Here is a 27,251-nt window from a genome sequence, read left to right on the forward strand (position 1 = left end):
CGTGTGTGTGTGTGTGTGTGTGTGTGTGTGTGTGTGTGTGTGGGGCAAACTCACACAGGGTTGACACACTCCCTCTGGGCATTCTGAATGCCTACACCACATGTCCTGGTGCACCTGGACCACTCACTCCATGAATCCCAGCCACCATTCACGCTTTTAGGCTGGAGGCCCATCTCCACACACTCCCCGTCAAAACACCACTGACCAAAAAATAAACATAACCAAGAATTTGAGTTAGTGAGAAGAATTCAGAAGGAAAACTACATACAGCACTTCATACAGTGAACGTCATGTGGTGAAATGAAAAGCCCACGGAACGCCTGACTTGCCTTGCCCTCACCGCACTTGGTCCCATCCACAGCACCATCCAGCCTCGAGTGGCAGGTTGAGGCCACTGTGCACCACAGGGTGCTGCAGATATTCTGAAGAGCACAGTTATTTAAGAATAATTCAGAACAGTTCAAAGCTACATAAAATGTTATTATAAATGTTGTAGAAGTGTCTTAATTCCTTATATATGGCAGCCCATTTATGCCACTAAATGAAAAAAAAAATACAAAAGGTAATTGTTTTTTTATCTTACAATTTGATTTGGATTTTTTTAAAGAGAAAAAACTACAGTATATAGAAACTCATAATTCTGAGTAAAAAAAAGTTTCAGAACTGCAACATATAAACTGAGAATTGGTGGCGTTGAGGAGGCAGCAGGATGCTAAAAATTCTCATGCTGAAGCAAGATGAGTGCTGCTTAAGCTCCAGCCCTTAATTAAATATTAGAATTCAATTTCAAATTGCATTTAGGAATTTCATATAATAAAAAAAATAAAAAATTTAAAAATGTGAATAATTTAATTTATAAAACAAAAATGATAAAACACAACCATATAGTGTTTTCTTAATATTTGTCTGCAAGTATTATATTTTTTTAAAGACTTTTGGCTCTTTTTAAATGAAATATTTTACATCACAGAACATGTCATTATCAGTAAAAAAAAGTATCAATATTTTTTTAATGTACTTTTTGAATAGATCTAGAAATAACAAACGAGTTTCACATCCTCCTTGACATTTTAAATGTCACACTGAAAAATTGTGAAATCACATGTGCTTAATTTGATGCCTACTTTGGAATCCTGAAATACACAGAGTTATGTACTGTAAATTGTTTAATGTTCTCCTAAACATTTGGAAAATGGCAGACTTTGGGTGTTGTGCACCAAACACAAACATTCATTGTATTTCTAAACTTCTGCAATTTCCTCTGGTGTCATTTCTTGAACTGCAACAGCCCTGATAAGGAAACTGAAGTCTGGCTTTATCGGTGTCCGAACAACAGAGTGCTCTTTTTCTGTGTCTGTGACATTTGGCCAATAATTGAAAGATGCCCAGTATCTGCCAACAGCTGCTGCAGTAAGCACAGAGCACATAACTGATGTGATTTGACATCACAAACAACAGTTATGCAATCTGATGCCTTTTTCCCTATTTAATTCTGCAGGACGCCACATGTAAATGAGCTATGTTGGCTGTTTTTTATTTCAAAGTAGAGCTCTTCATGTTAAACTTTTTACAAAGTAGCTCTTCTATTTGGAACATAAGCCCTGCTCTACTAATGATGTGCTTTTTCCAACTAAAACAGCTGTGAATCAGATGGTCCTGATGTAAGTAGAAACGGACACTTCCTCTGTGATGGAAAAGTGCATGTGTGGTCTATGCTTTACAAGACACTTGAAGTAACAGAGGTATTTGTTGGACTGTTCACAATTTAAAAGTGAGAATTTAAAGCAGCCCATGTGCCTGGAGGTGCATGAGTTGCTTAATAAAATAGCATTCTAATGCGATAAAATTCAGAACAGATATCTTTGTTAAAAGTTTAACAAAGATATCTGTTCTGAATTTTAGCTGGCTATTGATGTTCTGTGTGTTAGTATTCAATAAATCGATACATTTTATTATAGTAAAAGTTTTTTTCTTTTTTGGCATATTCATTACCATTTGCATGACCACACTTTTACTACAAGTACCATCGTTAAACTATGGTTAGTCTAGCAAAACCATGGATAATTTGTAGTTACCACAGTTTAACTATTGTGACCATAGTTATTTGGTTTCATGTGTAGTAAAATGGTTAATTTTCATAAGGGATGTGCTATTGCTGGCTAACACTTATCTTAACACTATCTTATAAACAGTGATGTGACAATACATAGGCCTGTTTTTTTGTTGTTGTTTTTTTTTTTTACATACATTTTATTTATTAAATCCTGTCAGGAAACCATGTAAAATCCCTTTTCACTACTTAATTTATTCACTTCAAAATAACTTCTTTAAATGATTTTGAATGTTTAAATTATGCAAATCCAACACAGTTTTTTCAGTGTATAATCTCTATGATTAATTACATTTTTAATTTGTTTGAATGTTTTTCAACTTTGATTAAAAAAGAGAGATTTTTTATAATCCAAATTTAAGGTTTGAATCATTTTTTATTGGTCAAAAGTATATTTTTCCCCAGTGTACTATTAGTATAAATTGCCTTTGTGTTCCTTTAAAGCTTGAAATGCTCCAGTTCCCATTCTTTGTAACTGAATCAAAAAAGCAACCTTTTTTTTCTTTCTTTTGTTCTCATGCAGAGACACTACATTATCTGGACTTTGGCTTCACTGTCAGAAGCACTTATATATATTTTTATTAGGTTACATTATAGCCTATGATTTATTTACAGTTCCTAGCAGATGTGTGGTTCAGAATGTCTTGCTCCATCTGTATTTCATAAACATATAATTTAAGCCCTCTTTCTGCACTTGTGTACACTTCTGACCCATTTTTCTTAACAGTTTGGCATCAGACAAGTGTCTGCAGGGGGAATCGGAGGTATTCGTGAGTTTGAGGAAAAATCTTACATCTACATCGTCACAGAGCATTGAGCTGGATCCATACTGGAGCTTGCACTGATGAGCAGCGCTGTATAGGACTCCAGGGGGAGCAGAGTGCATCTCAAGATCGTTTCTGACAGGAGGGTCATCCAAACACCAGCCCCAGCCTCGACTGTGAAGAACATGACAAAAACACACCACATTCAGAAATTTATCATGCAAAGGTTCCTGGTTTAAGTGGAATTCATTCTCAGATTAGTACTTTTGTTGTATTTTAATATTCTTCAATACATCAAGGGCCAGATTTACTGCTTGCGCCAGCACAAACCCTCCTTTGGCATAAATAATTATTTAAAAAAAACACTTTCAGGATTTAATAAAGACACACATAATGAAAAATTATGGATGAAAGGGCATGGACACTGTTATTTTTGTGTATTATTGCATATGCATCGAAGGAGCTCCCCTTTAAGATGCAACATTTATGGGAGGAGTGTATTTAAATTAATCAACATGACTTTCTAAGGTCTGAGGTTATCGATGTACAAGTATTTGTGCCCAAAAAAAGCATTTTTACACCCGACATGGTGACAATAGCTGAACATTTTACTGCTGTTGGTAGATTGTGTTGGTCATTATGGGAATGAGCTCGCTGTATCTGTGTTCTTTAATTTGTTCATTGTCAGTATTATATATCATCTACAGAACTTTTTTCTCCCATAGGCACTTTGAAAGTCTCACGCTTATTTGCCCCGTTTGGTAAATCTGGCCCAAAAACAGTAATCTGGATTTGTTGTCCCCCTGTAATAAAACACCTGTTTTAGTATTCTAGTTAAAAACGAATGAAGTGCAGAGCTTTTTATTTTTCAAACAACAATGTCGGAAAACATGTCCATATTCTAGGTGACTGGAATGATCCAAGATTCATCAGGCTTAAACTGTGAAACCATTTTGCCACCACAGATTCCTGAACTTTACCCCTTTTGAAAGTCTTTGGGATGTGCTTGAGTTGATTTTACATTCCCTGACCAAAAAAAGTCACAAACTCTGATATTTAGTTTGCACGCCTTTAGCTTTGATAACATTATGCTTTCATTGTGGCATTACAACATTTATTTCCATCAAGACTTGAGTACATTTTTGGCAAAGATCTTGGATTTACAATGGGAGCATTGAATCACACTGTAAAGTCGAGACCAGAACATCTTAAAGACTTTCTGCAGCGTTAAGGTCAGGGCTCTGTAGTGTTAAGGTCAGGAATTGTGGTTGGCAATTCATACATGAAAATTATTCTTCATGCTCACTGAGCCAATAATTCACAAACTGAGCATGGTAAATCTTGGCATTGTCATCCTGGAATACTGTATGTACATGCCCACATCTTATGACTTGCTTAAGAAATAAAAAGCCCTGCACTGCATTAGTTAAAATAATGGTTGTGAAACATAAAACATGGCAGGATAAATCACTGTGACAATGATCCAATCCTTGATTGATCAGTATTTGATTGTTAAAATCCAAATGACATTTTGTCAAATGTGATGACACTGTTATTTGTTGTTCTGATTTCATGGTGCCTTTGGTCCACACTTTTACAAAGTCAAAAATAAATAAATAAATAAAAGTAATTTTACAGTGTGGGTGGAAATATGGAGTTTTTAAAATTATTAGCAGTTCTCAGTTGATTCTCTCCAGGTATAATCAATGATTGTTGATTCTGGCATTATGCATGTTTCTGGGTCCAAGACCTTCATCAGAACCCAAAAGCAGACTACAAAATGTGCTTATCTACAAGTGTGCACTGTAATACTTAGAGTTGGCCAAACAGTAATATTTTGATATTGCTTAATTTTATTGCAGGCCTGTTCAACAGCTGGCACTCCAGGAAAAGTTCAACAATTTCCACATTAATATGCACCAGTTGCAAATTTAATAGTGAAAAAAAAAATCCATCTAAGGAACAGAGTGCCATTTAACCAAACTGAAAATATTACAAAAGCCCTCAAAACCTGTAATGAAGATTGCTGAAAAAGCTCACAAAAAATCATGCCATTTAGGGAAAGTTAATGCTACTAAATATGTCTTTAGTTATTTTTATTTTTTTGCCAAGGTCCATTCTATGAAGAACAAAAAAACTACTCAACTATACAGGAAATGATTCAATCAAAATATAACCATGCAATTGTGGTGTAATATGGACCAAATTCTAAGCAACAATCTCCAAGTCCAAGCAGACAGCATGTCAGCCTTTAATTCAGTTTTTGCAATGTAGCTCAAATAATCCAGCTGGAAAACACTCTGCAGCTATAACTGACACTGACGGAAATGGGATACATGCGGCTGCAAAGATCTCTTTAAAAGCCCAAAATTGTTTTGGTCTGCTTGAGCAAGACTAATCTGTTCAGACAACAAGGAGAGGTCCTTTCTGGACACATGCCATCTGTCTTTAAGCCTCCCAAAACGCATGGTTCCTCCCTCAAATTCTCTGTAACACAGTCCATATTTAAAATAAAACAATCAGGCCGAGTAGCAGTTTCTATTGTGCTTTTTACACCTTAAAGTCAACAACATTTACAGGTCCTTAGGATTTGAATTTGAATGACAAGAGGAATTTACTGAATTTATCAAAGGTAATGGCATTCTGGGAAACAAAGTGTTTATACAATTCTGAATGTATAAATGCAAAGTGTATATATAAAATGCATAAGAAAAAAAAAAGATTTTAAATAATTGTAATTAGTTTAATTCTAATTTAATTAGTTATAATTGTAATAAAATTTAACAAATATTTATTTTCTAGTTGAAAATAGTTATATCCATTCATTTAAATTCCACTTTGAATTTAGCTCACTTTTATGCATCTTGTTTGCTTATTTAAATTCATACACTGAAAAGGAATGTCAGGAACTTATTTTGGAACGTCTTGCAGGTGAAGATAATTGCAATTTTACAAATTTTCTGCATGCATTTTTAAACAGAAGTCCTAACATATAAACATCAGTGTAGAACATCTGGGTATTTTAATACATTAAAGATAAAGTTTGTCATGCTTGACTTTTTGCAGCTGATACGACTGTATATGCAACTATGCCTTACACAAATATTATTATTGATTCATTTTCTTTAGTGTATTGTAACTGTCAAAATGCAATAAACTGTCATATTTAGCTGGTAACATTCAGTCCTTTTACATCTTGTTGCCACTCCAGCTATTCAGACAGTTATATCAGAGACATATACAAAGTGATGGCTCTCATCTGCCCAAGTTTAAAACACAGATAGAATAATGATACAAGGGTAGACATAAACAATCAAAACCTCAAAGGGATTAAGATAAACTAATTACTGAGTTCCCGATGGATCCGCTTGGCCTAGATATCGTAACACAGTCTCATCCTGTGTTTGGGCACAGTTGTGTTAAACATTTACGCCTATTTCAGGCCAAGCTGCAGCAGGCAATCCTTGTCTAATGTGCTCCATATGGCAGGCAGCAAAACTAGTGTTACTATGACAGAAGAATCAACACAGCTTTGTTTCTTCTTGGGAAATCTCAGCCATTCACATTGCTTTGGCAACACACACATGCAAAGTTCAAGAAGTACAGAGCCAGCTTGTTGAGAGGGTAAAACACTGATAAAGCGTCCAGTGGCAGTTGCTGCCAAGAAGCTTTCCAATGAACTCCATTAACTTCCCTTAGGCGTAAAAATTGTAGATTATAAAGATTACACCAATTTGTGCCATCAGAGAAAATGGGTCATCAGTCCATTTTATGCAAGTTATTCATTCCACAACTTAAAATAATAGTATGAAAAATGCTTTCAAGACATATGAATATTATAAAAACAAACTTGATAAATGAGAGTTGTGTCCTAGCAGTCCTATCTCCACTAGGGGGCAATCTTATTAATTAGTCCCGCAGCTAATCAGGCGACCAATAGAGCGCAACTTGCCTCATTGAAGCAGCATTTTCTATATATTTACATCAAAAGCAAGCATCGCTAGAGTGAAAATTTAATTAAAAACTTGGGGGGCACATGTCCTAAAAGTTTGAAAACCCTGGGTTTAGCTGGTTGCAACTAAACTCTGCAGGATGTATCTCGAGGATACTGCTGCTCTACACCATTTCCTGTTATCTCTGTACTTTGAATAAAAAAAAGGAAAAAGAAAAACAATAGTAACAAGTGGAAAAAAAAGCATTGTTTTTTACTCACTCGAGGAAGCGCGTGATGTATTCACGGCTACAGCGTGACCAGTTGGGTGGAGAGTTTCCATACAGGAGCTGTGGAGACATGATGAAAGGTCTTTTCCCAATAGGCTCACAGTCATTGCCATTCCCATCATGCTGAATCCCAAAGCTGTGGCATAAAAGCAAATCGTATAGAGTAAGAGGGTGGGAAGACGCTGTTGGACTGGCCTTCAGCCATATTTCACATTGGTTCAAAAGCTGGTAATTCATTCGGTTAGCATTTACAATAATAGGTGGCAAGACATTGAACCATGGTAAATGCATTCACTATACTTTCTACTTAACTAATCTGTCAAAGTTGTATGCACTCTTTCAAAAGTTACAAAGCCAGTAAACCCTTGCTTTTGCACAAAATCCACCAGAATACATTGAGAGGAACATAACTACCCTTAAGAAAAATTAACCATGGTTTTATTATAGTAAAAATTTAGTAACACTTTTTTTCTCTCCATACAGTATTTCACTACAAATACCATGGTTAAAATATGGTTAGTGTAGCAAAACCTTGGTTAATTTGTGGTTACCATAATTCAACTAGACTAACCATGTTTTTTGTTTTTATTTGTAGTAAAAACATGGTTAATTTTTATCAGGGTATATATATCTAACTAAGACCAACTTAGTTAACTTATCACTGTGTAACTACACAAATAAGCACTGAGCAATAATTAACAACATCTACTTACTGTAGGATTAAGGTTTGGTTTATGGGAAGTTGTTGCTCCATAATTAGGCTTGAATGTTATTACTGTTATTACTACATGTAGCAAGGACACTTTAAATTGAAGTTTTAGAGCCAGATTTACTTAACAGGGCAAATTTGCGCGAAAGTGCAAATCCAAAACAGCGCCGATGGGCATGGACATTTCTGTAGTTGATTTATTTAAAACAGCCAAATTAAAGAACACAGACCAGCATCAGATTTACATATCGACCAACGCAACCTACCAAGCACAGGCCAAATTAGCATAGTCGTGAATAAACAATAAAGAAATAAATAAGTCACAGTAAATTGAAAAAAACCAGAGGTCTTTTATTTTCTGAAGCAAAAAAAAAAAAAAAAAAAAAACATTGCTTGGCAAACGATATGTTTGAATAGTGTTTTTTCCAAATAAATTAATACGTATGGAAAATCCTCTCTCTTCTACAACACTGTCTTTGTTCTCTGCGGTGCCTCCTACTAGCAACAGTAACTGCAGCCATTTCAAACACAACATAGTTTAAGAAATGATTTATTTGGGCATTAAATAATGGCGCAAATACCAGTAATTAGAAGAGCGCAAACATTAGTAAATCTCGTTGCATGATTCATTTGAATACTCTCCTCCCGTAAATTTTGCGTTTAAAAGGGAAACTCCTAGAATTACATATTCATTAAGTTAAAAATAACTGTGTCCATGCCTTTTCAGAGATAATTCATCACTGTATGTCTTTAGTAAATCCTGACAGTACAATTTTAACTCCAAAAGACAGTTTGCGCTGGTGCGATGTGTTAGTAAAACTGGCCCTTACTGTTAACTTCACATGGAGAAAATTCCACACACAGAAAACACTGGTAACATACAGTTCATTCATACAGAAATGTGCAAAAAAAAAAAAAAATTAACCACAGCTTGCTCCATGGACATAAATTATAAGCATTACTTTCCCCATATTTTTACAAACTGAGGAGCTGGGCAAGTCAAACTAAATTTCTGTTTAGACAGCATGTAACAGATTTTGTTGATAGAGCTTTGGTTGTTTAAGAGACTTTTATGTACTGTTGTTGGCTACCATGTCATGAAGATGCTGTTTCATTTAGAAAGCAAAACTACTTATTTTTTGGCCTTTCAAAAGAGGACGATATCTAGCCCGGGGTCATCACATGGTGTTGCCACAAGCCCACCGACTGTTCCGCACTCAAGCCCGCCAGCTGCCGCTCACTCAAGCCTGACGTATGTGATGCTGTGTGTTTTGTTGTGAAAGAGAAACTACTTTGTTTGGCCTTCCAAAGGAGGACACAACTAGAAATCAGTGGTTAAGTTGTGTCAAATATTCAGATACGTGCAGCGCATTTTATGGAGGAATGTTTCCTGAACCTGCAGAGTAGCCTACAATGTGTATGTGCTCAAAGGCTGTTACTATAAAGCGGGGCAGTTCCAACTCACAGCCTGTAAGTATGTTTTTTATATTTAAAGAATTTACCACTGAGGATTCACACATTAACACAGTCAAATGCTTTGTTTCTGAATGAATCAGCCGTCTGAATGAATCGGTTGAATCTCAATGACTCAGTCACATTCTGTCACCTACTGGTGATTTTACTTTCACATTTCGACGTTGTTGTTTTTTTTTGTTATTTTTTTTTTCATGTTTTAAATTATTTTTTATTTATTATTTCAAATATCAGTATTCAACTTTTTGTTAAGAACAAAACATTAGGCCTATTTATACTGTATCTGCAGTTTAAATGCTTCTATCTCCCATCTGAGAAAGATAAACTGTGTAAATACATGCTATTTAAGATACAGATTCCAGAAATGTTTTCTTATGTTTGAATGAAAGACACTAAGTACTGGAAGAAGTCCTTCTTATTCTTACCAAAAAATACAAAATTGGAAGAAATAGTTCAGACTGAACAAAATCTTGTTACTCAAGCACACACACACACACATACACACACACACACACACACACACACACACACACACATATTTGCTTCTTTTCCATTTTGCATATTGCTACTTTTACTTTTAAGTACATTTAAGATTTGAAAAAATACTTTTTGTACTTAAGGACAACAAATATCACATATTTTAAGAATTTTACTCAAGTATTATTCTAAAGGGTGACTTCAATACCAAAGTTATTTTGTGGTAAGATATCTGTACTTTAACTTGAGTATGACTTTAAAGTACTTCATACAACACTGCTGATTTTTCTGTATTTGGATAAAATAAATGCAGGCTTGGTGAGCAGAAGATAATTCTTTAAAAAACATAAATCTTACTGTTCAAAAACTTTTGACTAATATATATATATATAATGATATAATGAAGGGGTGGTGGCCCTTACTGAGCTGTCAAGCTGCCTTTTCTGAATCCTGCTGTGCTTACTGTTTATCATGATATCACTGTTTATATTTCTATGTGGCGTGACCACAAACATTTATAAAAGGCATGTGCGGCAGACCAAATGGCATGAGATCAAACAAATTCTAAGTCTAAGTAAGACTCTAATAGGGCTTCTAACAAACAGATTGTCATTTAAGAGTACGCTCCTGTGAAATAAAAAAAAAAATCCCCATTTCTGCACCACTAGGCATCCATTAGGCTTCACAAGTCAGATTCAGACCACTTTCATTTACATAATGGTCTGGAACAAACACTGACTTCTTAAAAACTATTTCATATTATCTTCAAGGAAACTATACACAATGAATCATACAGATCTTAATGAAATATACCTGGAGAGATGCTGGCAAAAGAAAAACTTTATACACATAATTGGTACCAGAAAGTCCCCTTCTCCACAACTCTCATGTTAAAAAAGCAGCCGGTTCAGATTTCTACTGAAGAATAACGAGAGAAAATATTCAGTGTGTGATGGCCTTATACTGCCAAAACAACAAAACCTTTTACTAACCCTAAACATCTGAACAGTAGTGCATAAAAACGGCAATATATCAGCAACTTTTGCTATATATATCATTATCTGCATTAGCTATTTAAAAAGAATATATATTAAATAAATAACACAGAATACCATTTATATTGGAGCTGAGATGCCTCATAAACTGTTGTGAAATGGCTCTACCACTCAAGAGTAATTCACAACAATGTTCAGTACAAGTACAAAAGAACCCAGACATTATAGAAAGTAAGTTAACACATACTGTATGTCACAGAGCCTTTCTTCTTGACAAATTTTGAGGAAGGAAAGAGGAGTCTAGAAATGTGTACACAACAGCCAAATGTTTGGACACTTGAGTCAATTTTTGCTATATATTTATGCTATATATTTTTGCAATTTTAGGTATATACACATGGGCATTCCATTAATAATCTTTCAAAAGTAACCTAACTTTAAGTATACAGTATATGTACTGTAATCTGTGTTTTAGGACTTACTTGTGGCCAAGCTCATGTGCGATTGTAAATGCCAGGGTGAGGCCTGTGTCTTCATTGATGCTGCAGCTGCGGTGAGGTTGGCACATTCCAGCCACATGAGACAATCCCAATGTCTCACAAGGCTTATTGATGGCGGCACAAATGTCTTTTCTGTGTCATAGAAAATGGATAACATGTGTATTATAAATATGCAAAGCAATGCAATTTTGGTTACAATTAGGCAATATTACCTAGTAATGAGGACAGCCACATCATGATGGACTGGATGATCATCATCCTTCATATTGATGCCTTTCTGCCACTTACAAAAGCTGTTCAGACTGTTGTCTGCATGATGCGTAATTTTCAAATCCTCCTGATAACATATAAAATAATTAAATACATGAAGGGGTTTTATATGTAAAGTTTGTATGTATGAAGTATGACAATTACTGAGTTTAAAGAAGCATTACGACTTTATAATTCATTTGAAGGGCAAATAAAAATGAATTTATTGGTTCTTTTATTGAAGGTACTGAAGAATGAGAATTTATGAAAATAATGATTAAACTCTAAAATGCATTAACTTTTAGAATGTGGCAAAAACTACGCACATAAATACAATGTGGTGGTTCCCTTTCAGTCAGTCACTCTAGTCATCATGTCGACATGTCGACCCTGTGACAGCAAATTGGGATTTCGCTTACCAATCCACCAATTACAATTACACCAATCCACTTTGAGTGTAAACTAAATGAGCCAATGCACATTGGCATGTGATTCTTGCATTCAGCTGCCTTTGATCTAGGGATGTCAACGAATATTCTAAATTCGAACATGTATTCGAATAGTTTTTAAAAACGAATTTCGAAGGTGAAAATTAATATTCGAATAAAAAAAATTTTTGAAAAAAATGCCTGCGGTAGTAGAGGTGTGGTTGTCTGCTTTGCGAGTGGGCACACTAGTGCACCTGAGGGTTCAGGGACAGGTCACAGGAGTCGCACTGTCTGGCCCAGCATCACTGCTGAAAGTTGACACGTCTTCATGGAAGATGCCAGCAATAGCAGAGCCCAACTCGACCGCAGCAGAGAAAATTAGGTAAAATTGTTGACCCGTGAGATAAAGTTGTATGCATACTATTTAAGATAAAGTTAGCATACCATTCGACCACTAGCAACATGAGGTCACATCTCAAAAATGTGCACCCAAATGAGCATGGCATAATGTGTGGAACACCAGCTAAACAGTGCATCGCCCCCCGCCACAAGCTCTTTGTCTGCAACATGACAAGAGGCCATAACGGATAAATTAATTTTGTTCATTTGTAAGGACATGAGACCGATCAGTATCGCGGATGGGACAGGCTTCAGGGAGTTCTGTCAAGCAATAGAACCGAGGTTTGATTATTTTTCGTTTCATGTCAAGGAAAAGTTCCATGTTTACCACAGCACAGCTCGCTCAGAGCATTCAATATCAGTTCTATATGCTGTAAAACTTCAATTATTATAATTATATTAATATTTGTTTTTAATCACTGAATGAAGCCTGCTATATTTGTGACAACAGTCGCATATTTGTGACAAACTCTTGATTAGCACTCAAAATTAGTTTTTTTTTTTTTTTTAAACCGTTATGCACAGAGAATGTGAGGGTGAGAGAGCGTGAGGTCTGCAGTATTGGCCATTAGTTGATCTCCTTGTTTTTGTGTAGGTAATACATTGTCATATATGTTTAAACTTAAATAGACTATCATTACAAGTCGTTATGTCTCTTTTTATTATTTTGTCCTGTCATTGACAACAGGCGCAACCAGATGTTCGAATAGTTAGAATATTCGTGTTTTTTTTAGAGGGAATATTTGAACGTCATTTTTGAGCAATTTTGACAGCCCTACTTTGATCACAGTGTGAGTATAAGTAGGCAGCAGTTGAAGCGCATATTCAGCTTATCGCTTCAGAACAGATCGATCAAATCGTTTTGCTCCTGACTACTCAACTGAGAGAAGATGCCTGAACAAGTTCAGCGGGCTTTTTGAGAGCTCTTCGTGTTGGTGGTACTGCGCTTCAGCAGTGGTGGTTTCCCCTGTCAAGTGGGTTGCACACATCAGGCTGCACTACCCACTGTTTGTGCTGCAGGCGGATTTCTCCCCTGTCCACTTCATGCTGCCTCATGCGCCTGGGCATTTAGCAAGTTGAGGTGCCATTTTTTATGGATGAGTCATGTTCTCAATGTGGGAAGATGATCATCTTGGAGTCGAGGGCCAAGCGCCATTACCTCAAAGGAGGAGAGCCTTTGCCTCGAGCTAGTTCTCGTCATGGTGGCAGTCAGGTGGGGACTAATTTCAGGCAGTTGCATGTGCGGTTTGAGGGTGATGGCAAACCCTCCAGGTAACCAATCCTCAGAGGGACCATCACTCGTCTTGAACTCCACAACCAGTTTAGTTACCAATGGAACTTGCTGGGCCCTCTACAAGGAGTGTACCAGCAGTATCCTTTGGCACTACTCCTGACCACCGGATGTCGATCGCTGCTTTGGAGGGTGAGCTGGAGCTTTCTTGAGAGGAAGATTTGGCTGCACTTCTGCCTCTGGGACTGTAGCAATGCCTGAATTAGATCCAGAAATAATGGCTATGCTTTCCCGGGCCACCATGAGGATAGGGCTTGAGCGGAGACCTCCACCGTGTCCCCAGCTCTCAAGGTTGTATGATTAGTTCTTTGGGGTGGTACATGCTGGTTCTCAGCGCCCAACCCCAGTGTCATTCCTCTCCGAGGTGATGCATGAGAGGCTTACTAGGTCATGGATGGCACCTTTTTCTGCCAGAAACCTGCTAACTCCTCCCTCACCACTCTCGACGGTAGTGCAGCTAGGGAGCATTCGGGGGTCCCCCCGGGGAGCGGTTTCCTGTGATGCATTTGTGTCCTAATACTGCCTCCACCTGGCAGGGCGACACGTGCCCCCCCTGTCTGTAGGTTCTCATCTGGTCTGTATGGCAATGCTTATATGGCCTGTGCAGAGGCTGCCTCCACCTTATACACTAAAGGCATTACTGCTGGTTATTCTGGTTTAAGCAACTGAGGGACCTGCATGAGGGTGGTCACAATCCTGAAGTTCTAGAAGAGCTTTTGCGATGTCCAAACTTGTGGTACAAGAGCTTTACCTCTGGTAGTGTCTGGTCGACATGAGGGAATGCCGACAAAGGTCCCTGTGTCCCAGACCGGCCTTTTCGGTGACAAAATCAAGAACATGGCCCAGCAGTTCTTGTCTGCACAAGAGCATACTGAGATGATCCAACGTTCTGCCATGGCATGCAGCTGCTGCCTCCACACGTCCTACGGCTACTGCACCCCACTGCTTGTCGCTGATGACACCCTCATTCACAGCAGCCTCAAGCAAGCAGCGCCATGGAGCTGGGCATAGACAGGCCTCCTCGCCCATCCATGCCCCCATTAACCTGGCGGTGAGTGGAAGAGCAAGAAGCCTCGGGATGGCCGACCCAGAGAAAGAGGGAATTGCTCTTTGGGGGATGGTGAATGCAGCTCTCCATCCCCCGGAGGAGGGCTGGGTGGAGAATCTGGTTTCAAAAAATCTTGACAGGAGAGTGGGGTCCAAAGAGGGCATGGAGAGTTGCAGATGGTCAAACACTGGACCACACTCATCTTCCTCTCTCACCAGCAGCGGGCAGTTCGAGAGTATCATGAAAGACCCTACTCACGCACCCTCTGCCAAACAGTGGAGCCAGGTAAGTTTTGCACTGCACATTCATACACCTCTTCACATCTCTGCGTTCCACCACGCTGACCCACCACAGGTCAGTGTTCCCGTTGGTCCAACTTGTGTGGTGTCTGGATGCCTGCTTACCCAGTCTGTCTCCCTGGCTCCTGTGGACCATCAGACTCAGCTATGCGATTCAGTTTGCCCAGCATCCCCCCAAGTTCAGTGTCATCTGCTTCACATCAGTGAAGGCGGCTGATGCTCCTGTCTTGTGTGTGGAGATTGCAGTCCTACTGGTGAAGGATACGATACAGCCGGCCAATATGGAGATGGGATTTTACAGCCCTTACTTCGGTGTACCCAAGAAAGTCAGTGGGTTACGTCCAATCTTGGACCTGTGTGTCTTGAACCAGGCCCTTCACCTTTTTATGGAGGCAGCAGTGTTCCTCTGAGAGAACAGGGCTTTCACATTCTCAACTACCTCAATGACTGGATCATACTAGCTCAGTCTCAGGATCAGTTGTGTGCACACAGGGATTTGTGTCCCTCCTGATGCAAAGACGTGCTCAGTCGGTGTAGGACTGCCTGAGTATGTTCAAGTGCAGGACGGCGGTCCCACTGAAACAGTTTCAGAGGCTCTTGGGGTAAATGGCAGCTGCATTGGTACTCACACTACTGGGGCTGCTTCATATGAGACTGCTTTAACACTGGCTCCATGGCAGAGTCCTGAGGTGGGCGTGGCAACGAGGCACTCACCGGGTCTGAGTCACACCTTTCCAAGTCTGTATTTTTTTCACTTAGTTGCTCTCTATAAGGGCTGTCACTTTTGTGAAAAAGCATTTTCGATTTTTTTGACATAAGTGTTCATTGAATCGATTGTAAAATCGATTTTCCATGTCTAAAAAAAAAGACGTTTCCTTTTTCAACGCCAAATATCGGACGAACGTAAAGAGAGCGCTGGAAAAGGACAAGTCAGCTATAATTCTTATTTATTGGCATTAGAGCTGTAATTGGGCCTTAAAAGTTAGGCCCGACAGGACCCGAGCCCGACGAGTACATTTTGATTTACAGCTTTTTAAAAGCCCGAACCCGTTTGCAGCCCGACATTCAAATGTGCACACACACACAACTCTTTTGCCTTTTGTCAAGAATGAGTCATTTATACATGTTTTAACATAATTTATTTATAACTAACGTAGACTATACCACTTGGAAGTTGGAATAAAGAACTAAAATAAGTCCTCTGTGACAGAGTAACATCTCAGCACTCTAAATAGACATAGGCTCATTTAGCCTATAAATAGACCAACGCACAAATAAAAACGAGTCTTTTTTAACAAATTAAATTAAGATACATTTTAAATTAAGATGTTTATTTGGCAATAACGAAAATAAGATAAAGGCTCTGTCGGATTTGCTTCTCCACTATCAGCTGACATTTAATAAAAGAATAATGCCAACATTAGCGTATATACTCTGTCCACATTATGCAATTAAGCCTCAATTAATATATAGTTATCATTTGAAAAAACTTTACTCACAGAGATTAGGCTAGGTCTACATGTTTTTGTGGAGGAAAATGAAGTTGATATAAATTAAGCCCGAACCCGATGGGCAAAGATCTTCAGCTCTAATTGGCATGAAGTTTCGTGCAGAATAACAAACAGCAACAGGAGAGCTACAAATGAAAAACATCACTGCAGGCTTCAACCCGGCTGCATTTATGATTTAGGCAATTCATGGCAATTAGGCTGCGCAAGGTGGGGGTATTACTGCCAATCTTTCACCACAAAAGCAGGTCGCTGTCTGCTGGCAATGGTGACTCCTTTTCATAACTCAGCATCTCCTGTAAGAGGTCGCTTTCGACGTCACTGGGTCTTATAGGTGTGTAAAATTGCTGGTATTTTCTGTCTAGCTTTTGCAATGCCTACTGCACTTTCTGAATTCTTTATTTTCCTTTTCTGCTTGTTTGTGATTTTTGTTACATATATATTTTTTTAATTTTTTAATTAACTTAAAATTAATAGTTTGGTTAAAATCGATTACCTATTTTCATTTTCGAAACTTTTTTGGTTGGTCCTATCGATTGTGCAATCGATTTTCGAACGAAAAGTGACAGCCCTACTCTATGTTACTCAAACCAGTAGTTCAATGTTCTCACATTTGTTGTCTAGTGGTTAACATTAAAATTACTTTGGGTATATGAAACTAACACCCAATGACATAAACTGTTCTCACTCATGTTTCATGTTCGCAGTCATGAATCCAAACAACTGCTATGGTTATCACTATGCCAATAAACAAATTTCAGGAGCATTTCTGCAACATAAGGCATGTATGGAAAAGGTCAGATACTGGCATGAGGGAGTGAGAAATATTATTTAACGTCAAATTATTGCTGAATAATAATAATAATAATTTCACTAATATCATTAGAATTTAATTTATGGTTTATTACCAAACCCTAACTCATCAACCATCAAATGCAAGTCAAAATTGGCAGTAAACAAATCATTACATTTGAGTTGAATTTAAAGCCACAATGTAAGAATGATAACGTGATGTGTGTGATTCAAATCTAATTTTAGTTTATAAAGACTACTTTACATCTCATGTGATTTTTTTCTCTAACGCCTGCAACTCCTCCAATTTACCACCAATATACCAAGTTTAGAATATGCTTTTCTGACAGTATTTTTTTTTCTTTTTCCCTTCAGAAACCCGTTTGGTGACACATATGGGGAATATTCCTCAGATTAAGCCATGAAAGCAAAACGTGATGAACAGTGATTACCAACACTCCTGAATTAGGTGATTCATTCCCACAATTAAATGCTGGCATCACCAAAAAAAACCTTGCATTGTGTACATGAATCATAGTGCACCTAGTCTGTTTTGCAGCAATGATATTGACTTAGACTGTCTGCCATGTATTTTTAGAGCAAGAATTTGTATCACTGCTTTGTCATTTCACTTACCTCATCCTTTTCCAGCAGAATGAGACGCACGACAGCGATGTTGATTGCATTTCCAATGCTGGCATCCCGAAATAACCCTGCCACCTATAAAACAAAACATGCTCACATATCAAATTGTAAATAATTGAATGTCATGTTGATTTGAAGCTGATCTAACATCACAACCCTTCTACTGCAGTGGTTTATACATTTTGGGTCAAAATCCATGGGCAGTAATGGCATTTTGTTTTAATTCCTCTGGAATGGAGAGCATTTGGATGAAAGTTAGAGAAATGGATAGAGTATCTGTCAGCAGTGTGTGGACCCTTATGTTGCCTATGATCTGGCCGCCGACTAAAGGGAACAATAATACTTAATGTTGTTACATTTTTAATGACTGGTATGGGAAGGATTTAGCCTGAAGTAACCTCAGATAGCTTACTGCGGTCGCTGTTTTCAGTAAGGCGGAGGACAGATCACATAATGACAGATTTTTAGGAGCCATGACAGCCAAGTTAATCACAGATCTTAACAGGGGCTTAGATGAAAAACAGTGGAGCTGAAGCTCCCCCCTAAATGGGGTCTAGGAATTCCTATGCAGAGAAGTAACCAAAATAAATCTCAAGTACACTTGATTTGACTGATATACTGGTATTGAACTAAGGAGTTTAGCACAAACATATTTTCTGCTGGTGAGATGCTTAGAAGTTATGCTCTCATATCAAAGCTCTCCTTGAGGTAAATGTGGTCTGAAATGTGATGAGGCATTTTCTATGCTTCTGTGGTGCTCATTGCAAAATGTTCCAGTGAATTAATGAGGCACCTTTGAAGCCGTTCTGTCTTTTTGAGGTGAAGCAACTTCCACTGACATTAATCTGATCTTTGATATGTCTATGGCACACTCAAAATCTGGTTAAATGTATTATAATACCTTTTTTTTTCCGGTTGCAGGTACTAATGTTCCAGTTCTCTGCAGTGATCAAGCTTACATGCAATATGTTGGCAAATATATTTATCAAAGTGAGAGATGTAAAGCAAATTAAGGAGAAAAAAACAAACAAACATTTGATCATTAGTCATTGGAATTAATTAATGTATTTCTAGGCATGACTCATCCTTGCTTAAGCTTCATGAATGAAAAATAATATCATGTTGCTTTTCAAGCAGGGGTGTGCTTTTACTTTTTAAGCAACCTGGCTAACAATTTTTGACTGGCAGATAAAACACATTAAAGTCTTTAATATTTACATTTACACAGCCCATATCTAGAATCCAGAATAGCATAGAGTCTTGGAGTTAGGACTTGTAAGACCCCTTTGACTTGGACCAGTAAGTAACCATCAAGTAACCAGGCAGAACCCCCAACACCCAATTAGGAATTGCTTGCCAACCATCAGAACACCCAAGCAGTTGCATAGCAATGAAATAGCAACCACTCAGAACATCTTAGGAATTGCATAACAAATCCTATTATGTTCAGAAAATGTAAACCATTACTTGTAATCCTGTAATAGTCATATTTGTAAAGACATATTTATTAAAAAGGCACTGTGAATACATATCAGCAGTATGTTTGCTGGAAAGAGAATTTATGAGCTCAATGGTGCCTGAAACCCAAATAATTTGTCCTCTCTACTGATTCTTTAAACTGCAAACAAGAGGCTGTAGTTGATTTACATATACATTTAGCAGACACTTTTGTCCAAAGCGACTTAAAATGCATTCAGGCTATACATTTTTTATGTTTGTTCCCTAGGAATTGAACCCACAACCTAACGCAATGCTCTAATACTGAGCCTCAGGAACATTAAAATAGTTAGTTAATGGAGGAACTCTGTTTGCCAATTTTTTCAGATTTTCTTTTTGAACAATCACTTCATATAAACATGTTGGACCACTTTCTACCAATTTTCTACCAAAAAAAAAAAACACATATCAAAGGTTAAAATCCATGTGATTTACTTGAATCTGCAAAGAGAAAACTTTCACCCTCACATGAAATATCAATTCACATCAATTGAAATGACTATAGCTAACCGTAGAAGATTTGCAGAGCAATGTTAAATGTGACCACACTTTTAGAATATTGCTTCCTATGCCACCAGTAGACAGCAAGGTAGCTTGATAAATGTGGAACATTTGTGTCTAATCCCACAGCCTCTTTTATTTACTGTAGCTCTGTATTCCTCACTTTGATTCTGAATTGGTTATTACCCTTGTTAGCCTGTTCAACAATAAACAAAAAACACTAAAATACTGCAGCAATGGGTCTATATTGCCAGATCTAAACTCCTGCCAACTTACGTACAGTAAGTAGCAGGCCAGACCTACAAGAGAAGCAGCTTGGCAGGAAACTGAGGATAATGGAATGTTTCCCCTTTATAGAATGTTCTTCAATACCAACCAAGTGTCTGGAATGGAAAACCTTTTTCCCTGTAGGCTTTTCCCTCCACAAAACAGAAGCCAGACAAAGCATACAGAGCATATTTTGGAAAATGTACCTAGCAGACTGGATCGGTTACATGGTCAGCTGACTTGGATCCAGCTCAGGAGCAACTAGCAGAAAGAGTGCTGCCTAAAGGCACACTGTAGCTATTTGAGGTGAAGAGAGCCAGCGAGGTGAAAGCTGAAGGGATGAAATGAGGACAGTTTGAAACAACACGTCAGAGTTGAGTATGAAAAAAAAAGCGGATTTGGAAACTTTTTGAACTCTTTCCATGGGTGTTCCTGACAAAGTGAAGATGATTGACAATTTGTTCACCATAGAAAACAAGGCTAATCGTACATATGATCTTCTAATTAGAAGCAGATCACAGTCTACTACAATTATCAGCAACATGAATAAGCTGGATAAACATGGTGTACAACTTTTTTTTTAAAACAGTATATATAAAAAAATGTAAGTAGTGGAAGCTGCCACCACAATGTCAGGTGGTTGCTAGGATGTTTAAGGTTGTCGCTTAAAATGTGAAAGCTAGTGAAAGCAAATGAATGCTTTGATCATAGGATTATTTTCACTGCCTAACCATTCCCCCAGATGAAATACATAAATCTGATCACTTTGAAAGTGTCACAGGATGAGATATACTGTATGCAAAAGTTAAATACTTTAAGTCGCAGTATAAATTATTTTTTTGTGATACAGAATTGCGAGATGTAAAACAGAACTCTGACTTTTTGTAATTCTATTCACAATCATTACTTCTTTTCTCAGAATTACAAGAAACAAAGTCCAAATTGTGAGATAAAAATTTGCAATTACTTCTTTTAATTCTGTGGCGAATAAATTTTATATGTTTATTTATGCTTTGATTTGAATTAAAACAACATATCTGCATATTGTAGCTTTGTAAATTTATGGCTGAACCACTTAAGTCACATTAATTATTTTACCGATCTCCTTGCTGTGTTTCTGGATGTTGATTGTGTTAATTACATTACTGTCAGTCTACAGCTCTGAGAATGTATCATACATATCTTGAAATGTATTTAAAAAACTGAGGTTTTGCGGGTTTGGGACAACATAAGGATGAGTGATTAATTATATAATTTTCATTTTTGGGTGAACTATCCCTTTAAAGCTTAAGGGACAATTCTCCCAAAAAATGTAATTAAAACTGAATCACCCTAATGCCATTGCAAACTTATATGAGTTACTTTCTTTATTATTATTAATAATAATAATAATAATTTTCCTTTTGTTTAAATCTTTTAGTTCATAAAGTGAAAATCAGTGAGGTTCAAAACAGTACTGAACCCCACTGACTTTCAGTGCATAACAATAAATACACATACTGTACAGGATTGGAATGAGATGAAGGTTAGTAAATGATGACAGGACAGTGATCTATTTAAGAGTTTAGAATAAGTATGAGCAACAGTAATAGCAGTGCTTGCCTTGGAAAACACCATGCATTAATTATTTATAGATAGGACTGTTACTCACAATATTCATGACAGAGAGCACATAGCTCACAACTCCTTTGCTCCCATGGTATTCCACCATTTTAGGGTCAGCCACTACCAGAGCCTCGACCCACTTCTCAGTGCTTATGGAGCGCTGTCTAATCCGTCTGCGATGTTGCCGTCTCTCCCAGCGATCTCTTTGCCTTTCCACCTGCTTTGCCCCGCCTAAAGTTCCAAGGATGATTAAAAATGACCTTGGATCATTAATGCATGATGTGCTTTAATCATGAAAGACATCTCTTCATAAATGATTTAGCCTCTTTGAATCCTACGCCACAAAATCTTACCTCTGACCCCACAAGTCGTGTTAGCTGTGTGCTCCCCAAGCAGTGGCTGCAGCAGCTGGTGTTCTGATTGGACAGCATGCCGCTTATAGACTGCATGAGTCTGTGGAACTGACTTTTCTTGTGCTGACTCCAGAGGGCTAATGAAGAATTCCTCTTCTGAGAGCTTGAACAGCCCTGTCTAGAGAGAATACAAGGTCAAAGTAACGTGACAAAAATGTAAACAGTGTATACCCATGCAATCCACATTCATTGTCTCATTTCACTGCAGTCATATGTATTGCCACAGGGCACCTACTACTTACTATTCCTAAGTATTAAACAGAGTTTTACTCAGAATGATAACAACATTAACTTTACCCTACAGTGAGGGTCAGTAATCAACTACACAAAGGAAAAATTATTTTTGATAAGGTTTGTAAATAAATTTTTCATGGCTATTTGTATTGTTTTTTTAAAGCGCTTTGAGTGCCTAGAAAAGCGCTATATAAAATGTAATGAATTATTATTAAAAACATAATGAATTATTAATGTATAAATACTATAAAGTTTTATGGGAGCCACACAGCATTACATTTTTTATAACATGAAACAACCTTACCTTTGTTAAAAAAAATTCTTATGTTTTACAAAGAACACTTACCGACCTTGTGAAAATTGTTTTCCCCTGCATTTTTTTGCATGCTAGGTTAACAATGTGACTTTCCTGACAAATAGGCTTTTTTTCATCATCATCATCATCAGGAAAGTTGCATCACCCTGACATTTGTGTTACTTTATGCAACAGCAACCCTTCCACCCCTCAAGGCTGTAAAATTTTGTAGGGATGCTACGAGCGTGTCCCATCAATATCCAGCGACTACTGAATTGTCTCTGGTAATAATTTTAATAAAACAATTAAAATATATTAATATATGGAGACTGCTGTCTGTCAGTGTCTTGTGGGGTTTATTTTTTTTTTTATCTCGATTGTCTCACTTAGTTTAAGTATCTGTGGGGTCTGTTAGCCTGGGCCCAGATTCTCTACTCTCGACCCCGTTATATAAAGCTGGATAAACAGGAAGGCTAATAAGACTTGGAAGCACCTGAAAAGGTAAAGTAAACATGCTATAAATCCCTGCTTACTACAGGACTCTGATTTATTGCATGAAAAGAGCTAGAACATAACGTAAGTGTTTAAACTGCATGTGCACAGTTCAGTTAAATGATACATTTTACAATTTTTTAACATAATGCTGTTAAACTGTTTGTGAAAGTGGCTTGATGGGTTTTAACAAAGTGAGCCATTTTTCTGTATTATATGGATCACCTATATCAACATCCTTTGTTTGGCATAAAACAATGTTTCTTCCTAACAATCGTAACCTTAACCCTTGCTCTAACCTCTAACTTCAACCTATTTACAAAGCTGTCATCATGGGAGACTTCTGGGAATGTTGCCCAAGCAAGCCCTGTTATGAAGGGGTCACTAAAGACCTATAGGGGAACCCAAAGATTCATCACTGGGTGTCCACCAACAAAAAACAAACGCCACTGGCTTAATCGAATTCCTTTATATCCATAAAATATAAGGTCAATTATAAGTTGAAAAGAATGTTGTTCAGTGCCAATTAGAAATATTATTAGCATTGTTTGATCAAATATTTCCAGATTTTTATACTTCTACGTGAGAACATCAAAATACAAACATGCTTATTAACTCACCAGGCCATTGCAAGTGCTCAGAGCAGCTTGACCCCACTTATGTGTGCTGCTCCAGACATCTCCCAGGAAGTAGCAAAGAGAGTGGCCATGGCTATTTAATGTGGACCCTTGCAGACCACCGTATCTCCACTCTGTGAGGAATCCAGGTGCTAGCAGATGAGGGTTTAGGGTGAGGTTAAAGTGCAGGTCTTGACCACCATACTGCAGATGGTAAAAAACCTTCGCCAGGCTCTCTTTGTTTTTTAATGTCTCTCTCCTTTGAATTCGACTCACATGGTGGGACACATGATTGGACAAAAAATGTCCAGATGAATCTACTCTGATAGGATGAACAACTTCGTAGTTAGGAAATCCATTAGGAGAGCTATCTGCAAAAACACCAGGGTAATAACTCTTAGGATAAAAAGGTGCCACAAATATTAAGTGGATTAGTTAATTAGTATGGTGTTACAACACAGAACAGTTAAAAAAAATCAAAACAGATGTTGCATTGAATGGAAAGGTCACACTTTTGGCCTAGTATCAACTACTCAGCTTGCAGCTACTTTAGCTATCATTTTGGTTACAACTCAGATATACACATAATGTTCTATCAAATGTAAATTAATTAAAAGGATTAATGTCTGCTAGACAAGACGTGCTCATTCTTCCAGTCGTTACTGCTGTTTGCAGGCTTCTGTAAATATTTAGTTATACGTAGCATTATGCTTCAGCTAACTTAAATGGTGCAAAAGCTCAATTATTTAGCAGTGCATAAACGTAGTACCTATTTACAATTTACAGCTTATTTAACAGCCTTACTAGAATATCATTGAGATGGCTGGGTTCTTTTGGCTTAATCTAGTAAGTAAACTAAACATCAGCTACCGAGCTCATGCTAGCAACTTAGCATACTAGCTATCAACCACTCATTAATGATCACTTTTCCCCCCCAGAACATGTCAAAGTCTATGTATGTGTCTTATGTATATTTTACAAAACACTAAATGTTTAAGTTTTATATGATTTACTTTTTATTATCATCTAAAGATATGACCAAACAACACAGATAATTTACCATAGTTTAGACTTTAAAATTCCCCAAAGATTTTACTAAATGCACTGAATTTTAAGAATTGTGTGTCTTTGACTGCAATTTTGCAATTGGAACATTGTAACATTTCTGCTCTTTATTTTGTGCATGGATAAGTTTTAATAAACAAATCATTTACAAATAAAATCCATGATCCACTCAAATCCATGAATTATCCTAATAACAGCATGCTGAAGTCTGTCATTCTATTCAAATTATAGACCAGAAAAATACACTTACGGAACGATTTATAGCAATTATGTGGTAAAGACTAAAATAACTTCTCAGGTCTGCATTCTCCATATTCCATAATTTCCCCAGAGACTCTATAGTACAAACATTCGAACAGTCTTTGTTACATGACTTCATTCTGTTCATTGGTAGCCCTGTTGCTTTGATCTACATGATTGTGGAAGCAGAGGGGTTTCCACAAGAGAGCAGCAATAGAGGTAGTATCCGTCAAGAAACAGGATATGGAGTGGGGGATGTATATGCCATCAGGGAAAACAGAAGTCAAAAGCCAAACAAAAGTGCTGTGATGCTGATATTTAGAAACAATTCACATTACAGTATCCTATGACCTTACACTTTAATATAGTTATATACAATAGCACTAAAATTACAATTCAAATTTTTGATTACAGACAGTTCTGAAATTTTATTGTTGTTTATTATTATCAAATTTTATTAAATTCAAATTTAGATTCAAATAACCTTATCAAGAAAGATGAATTCATAGTTTATAAAATGGTCTAAATAAACAGTTCAGAGAGAAACTTGGGAACACTGGGCCAAATATTTAACTTCAATGCTTTTCAGGTTGATAGTGTATTTGCACTTAAATAATTTTACAAGTGCATGAATGTCAATGCATTCGATGACAAAATATTACAAGTTTCAAACAGCAGAGCTTTTTCCAGAACTAATTAACTTTTCTGAGCCATTTTTGCAATTACCGGTTTTGCAGTGGTCTTAAGTGGATGTATGAAATCCTCAAAGTATTAACCAAACCAAAGTATTTATTTCATCACATTATATGAGCATGCTTCACTCCAATTAACGTTTTACAACCCCTAAGTGTCACAATACGTTTTGTCTTGATGAACAGAATATATGCCATTTTAAAATCAGAATGCAGGCAAATTATCTTTATCAAATATTTTGCTTGCAATACGTGTGCTTATCTTCGTCTATTTAAAATAAAAGCCACATTTTAAAAAAAAAAATACTATTTGGGCCTCTTTATACAAACACAATTGTGTGCACAGGCGCACATCATGACAAAGGAACAATAAAATGCTAAAAATCACAGCGTGGGACTATAATGAGACACAAGCTCAACCCACTCACCTGTGTCTTGATTATATGCGCTAGCTGTTGTGCTCTCGAACATGGACAGAAGTCCAGCTGTTATCACAAAGCAGAGAGAGAAACGTGCTGGTCCCAAAACTTTAATGCCGCAGTCCAGCTGTACCATCATGTCAAACTGCACAGAGGAGAAGACAGATCACTTACATCTACAGTCCATTTAAATGGTGATAGTTTGAAAAGTAACTTCTGCCTAAGCCTTATGCATCGGTAGTTTGGACCCATCACACAAAAGAACGCTTCTGCATTTATTAGACCAGAGATCTGCAATGGTCATCAGTCCGAGACAAATGATGTAGCATGATAAAGTCTGTGAATCCGGTGCATGGGCGATTTTGGGCTCCGTTAATTCAACTGGGACGGCTGCAGTTACTGATGCCGCACACAGAAGAGCAGTGAACTTTGTTTCAGTAAAACTTTGTAAGAGTTCCGCCCTCTCAGTCTTCTAGTAGGAGGACCCTGTCTTTGTTCAGTGTGTCAGACTGAACCCACTCCAGTCTTTTGTGCAGTGCTTCGTGATTATACTCAAAAGACTCACATCCCATAATTTAACAGCTTGTAACTGAACACAAACGAAGGACGCGTTCTTGAATTTAATCTGTGTAATTTAAAATTTGGAATATGAACACAACAGTCGATAGCCATTGGCTGTTGCGTCGCGTCTCGCGCCAAAAGCGTTTATTCCTTTGTCATTACAGCTATAAACTCGATTTACATTCTGTCCGGTTCCTTTTAGTTCCGGGTAGCTAGCTAGCTATTTTTGAATGCAAGAAGTCATGTTTCTGAATCCATGTTGATGCTATTAATAATAATGCCAATCATCATAATTTTTCTACAATGCATTATTTTATAGCCTATTTTTTGATAAGCCCATAGCCTATATCCTTTGACTATAATCATTCTCATTTGTTTTCCACTTGGATATGGAAAATACACATGTTCCACAAAAGAAAGTCATACAAATCTATAACAACATCAA

At 37.3% G+C, this 27,251-nt stretch overlaps 1 protein-coding gene across 1 annotated transcript in view; it reads right to left on the reverse strand.

Moving 5' to 3' along the window:
- Nucleotides 1-26,777, reverse strand: part of LOC127962163 (A disintegrin and metalloproteinase with thrombospondin motifs 7) — a 78,926-nt gene extending 52,149 nt beyond the window's left edge. Inside the window, exons 1-11 of the mRNA XM_052561658.1 lie at nucleotides 26,255-26,777; nucleotides 23,833-24,200; nucleotides 22,132-22,309; nucleotides 21,825-22,009; nucleotides 17,900-17,983; nucleotides 11,462-11,586; nucleotides 11,232-11,381; nucleotides 7,088-7,231; nucleotides 2,904-3,048; nucleotides 330-422; nucleotides 55-200 (exon numbers count right to left, since the gene is read on the reverse strand). Of these exons, the coding sequence (XP_052417618.1) occupies nucleotides 55-200; nucleotides 330-422; nucleotides 2,904-3,048; nucleotides 7,088-7,231; nucleotides 11,232-11,381; nucleotides 11,462-11,586; nucleotides 17,900-17,983; nucleotides 21,825-22,009; nucleotides 22,132-22,309; nucleotides 23,833-24,200; nucleotides 26,255-26,384 (1,748 nt within the window). The 5' untranslated portion in view covers nucleotides 26,385-26,777. The remainder of the gene's footprint in view (nucleotides 1-54; nucleotides 201-329; nucleotides 423-2,903; nucleotides 3,049-7,087; nucleotides 7,232-11,231; nucleotides 11,382-11,461; nucleotides 11,587-17,899; nucleotides 17,984-21,824; nucleotides 22,010-22,131; nucleotides 22,310-23,832; nucleotides 24,201-26,254) is intronic.
- Nucleotides 26,778-27,251: the final 474 nt, after the last annotated feature.

This window comes from Carassius gibelio, chromosome B7 (genome assembly GCF_023724105.1).
Source record: "Carassius gibelio isolate Cgi1373 ecotype wild population from Czech Republic chromosome B7, carGib1.2-hapl.c, whole genome shotgun sequence".
In the NCBI taxonomy this organism is placed as follows: domain Eukaryota; kingdom Metazoa; phylum Chordata; class Actinopteri; order Cypriniformes; family Cyprinidae; genus Carassius; species Carassius gibelio.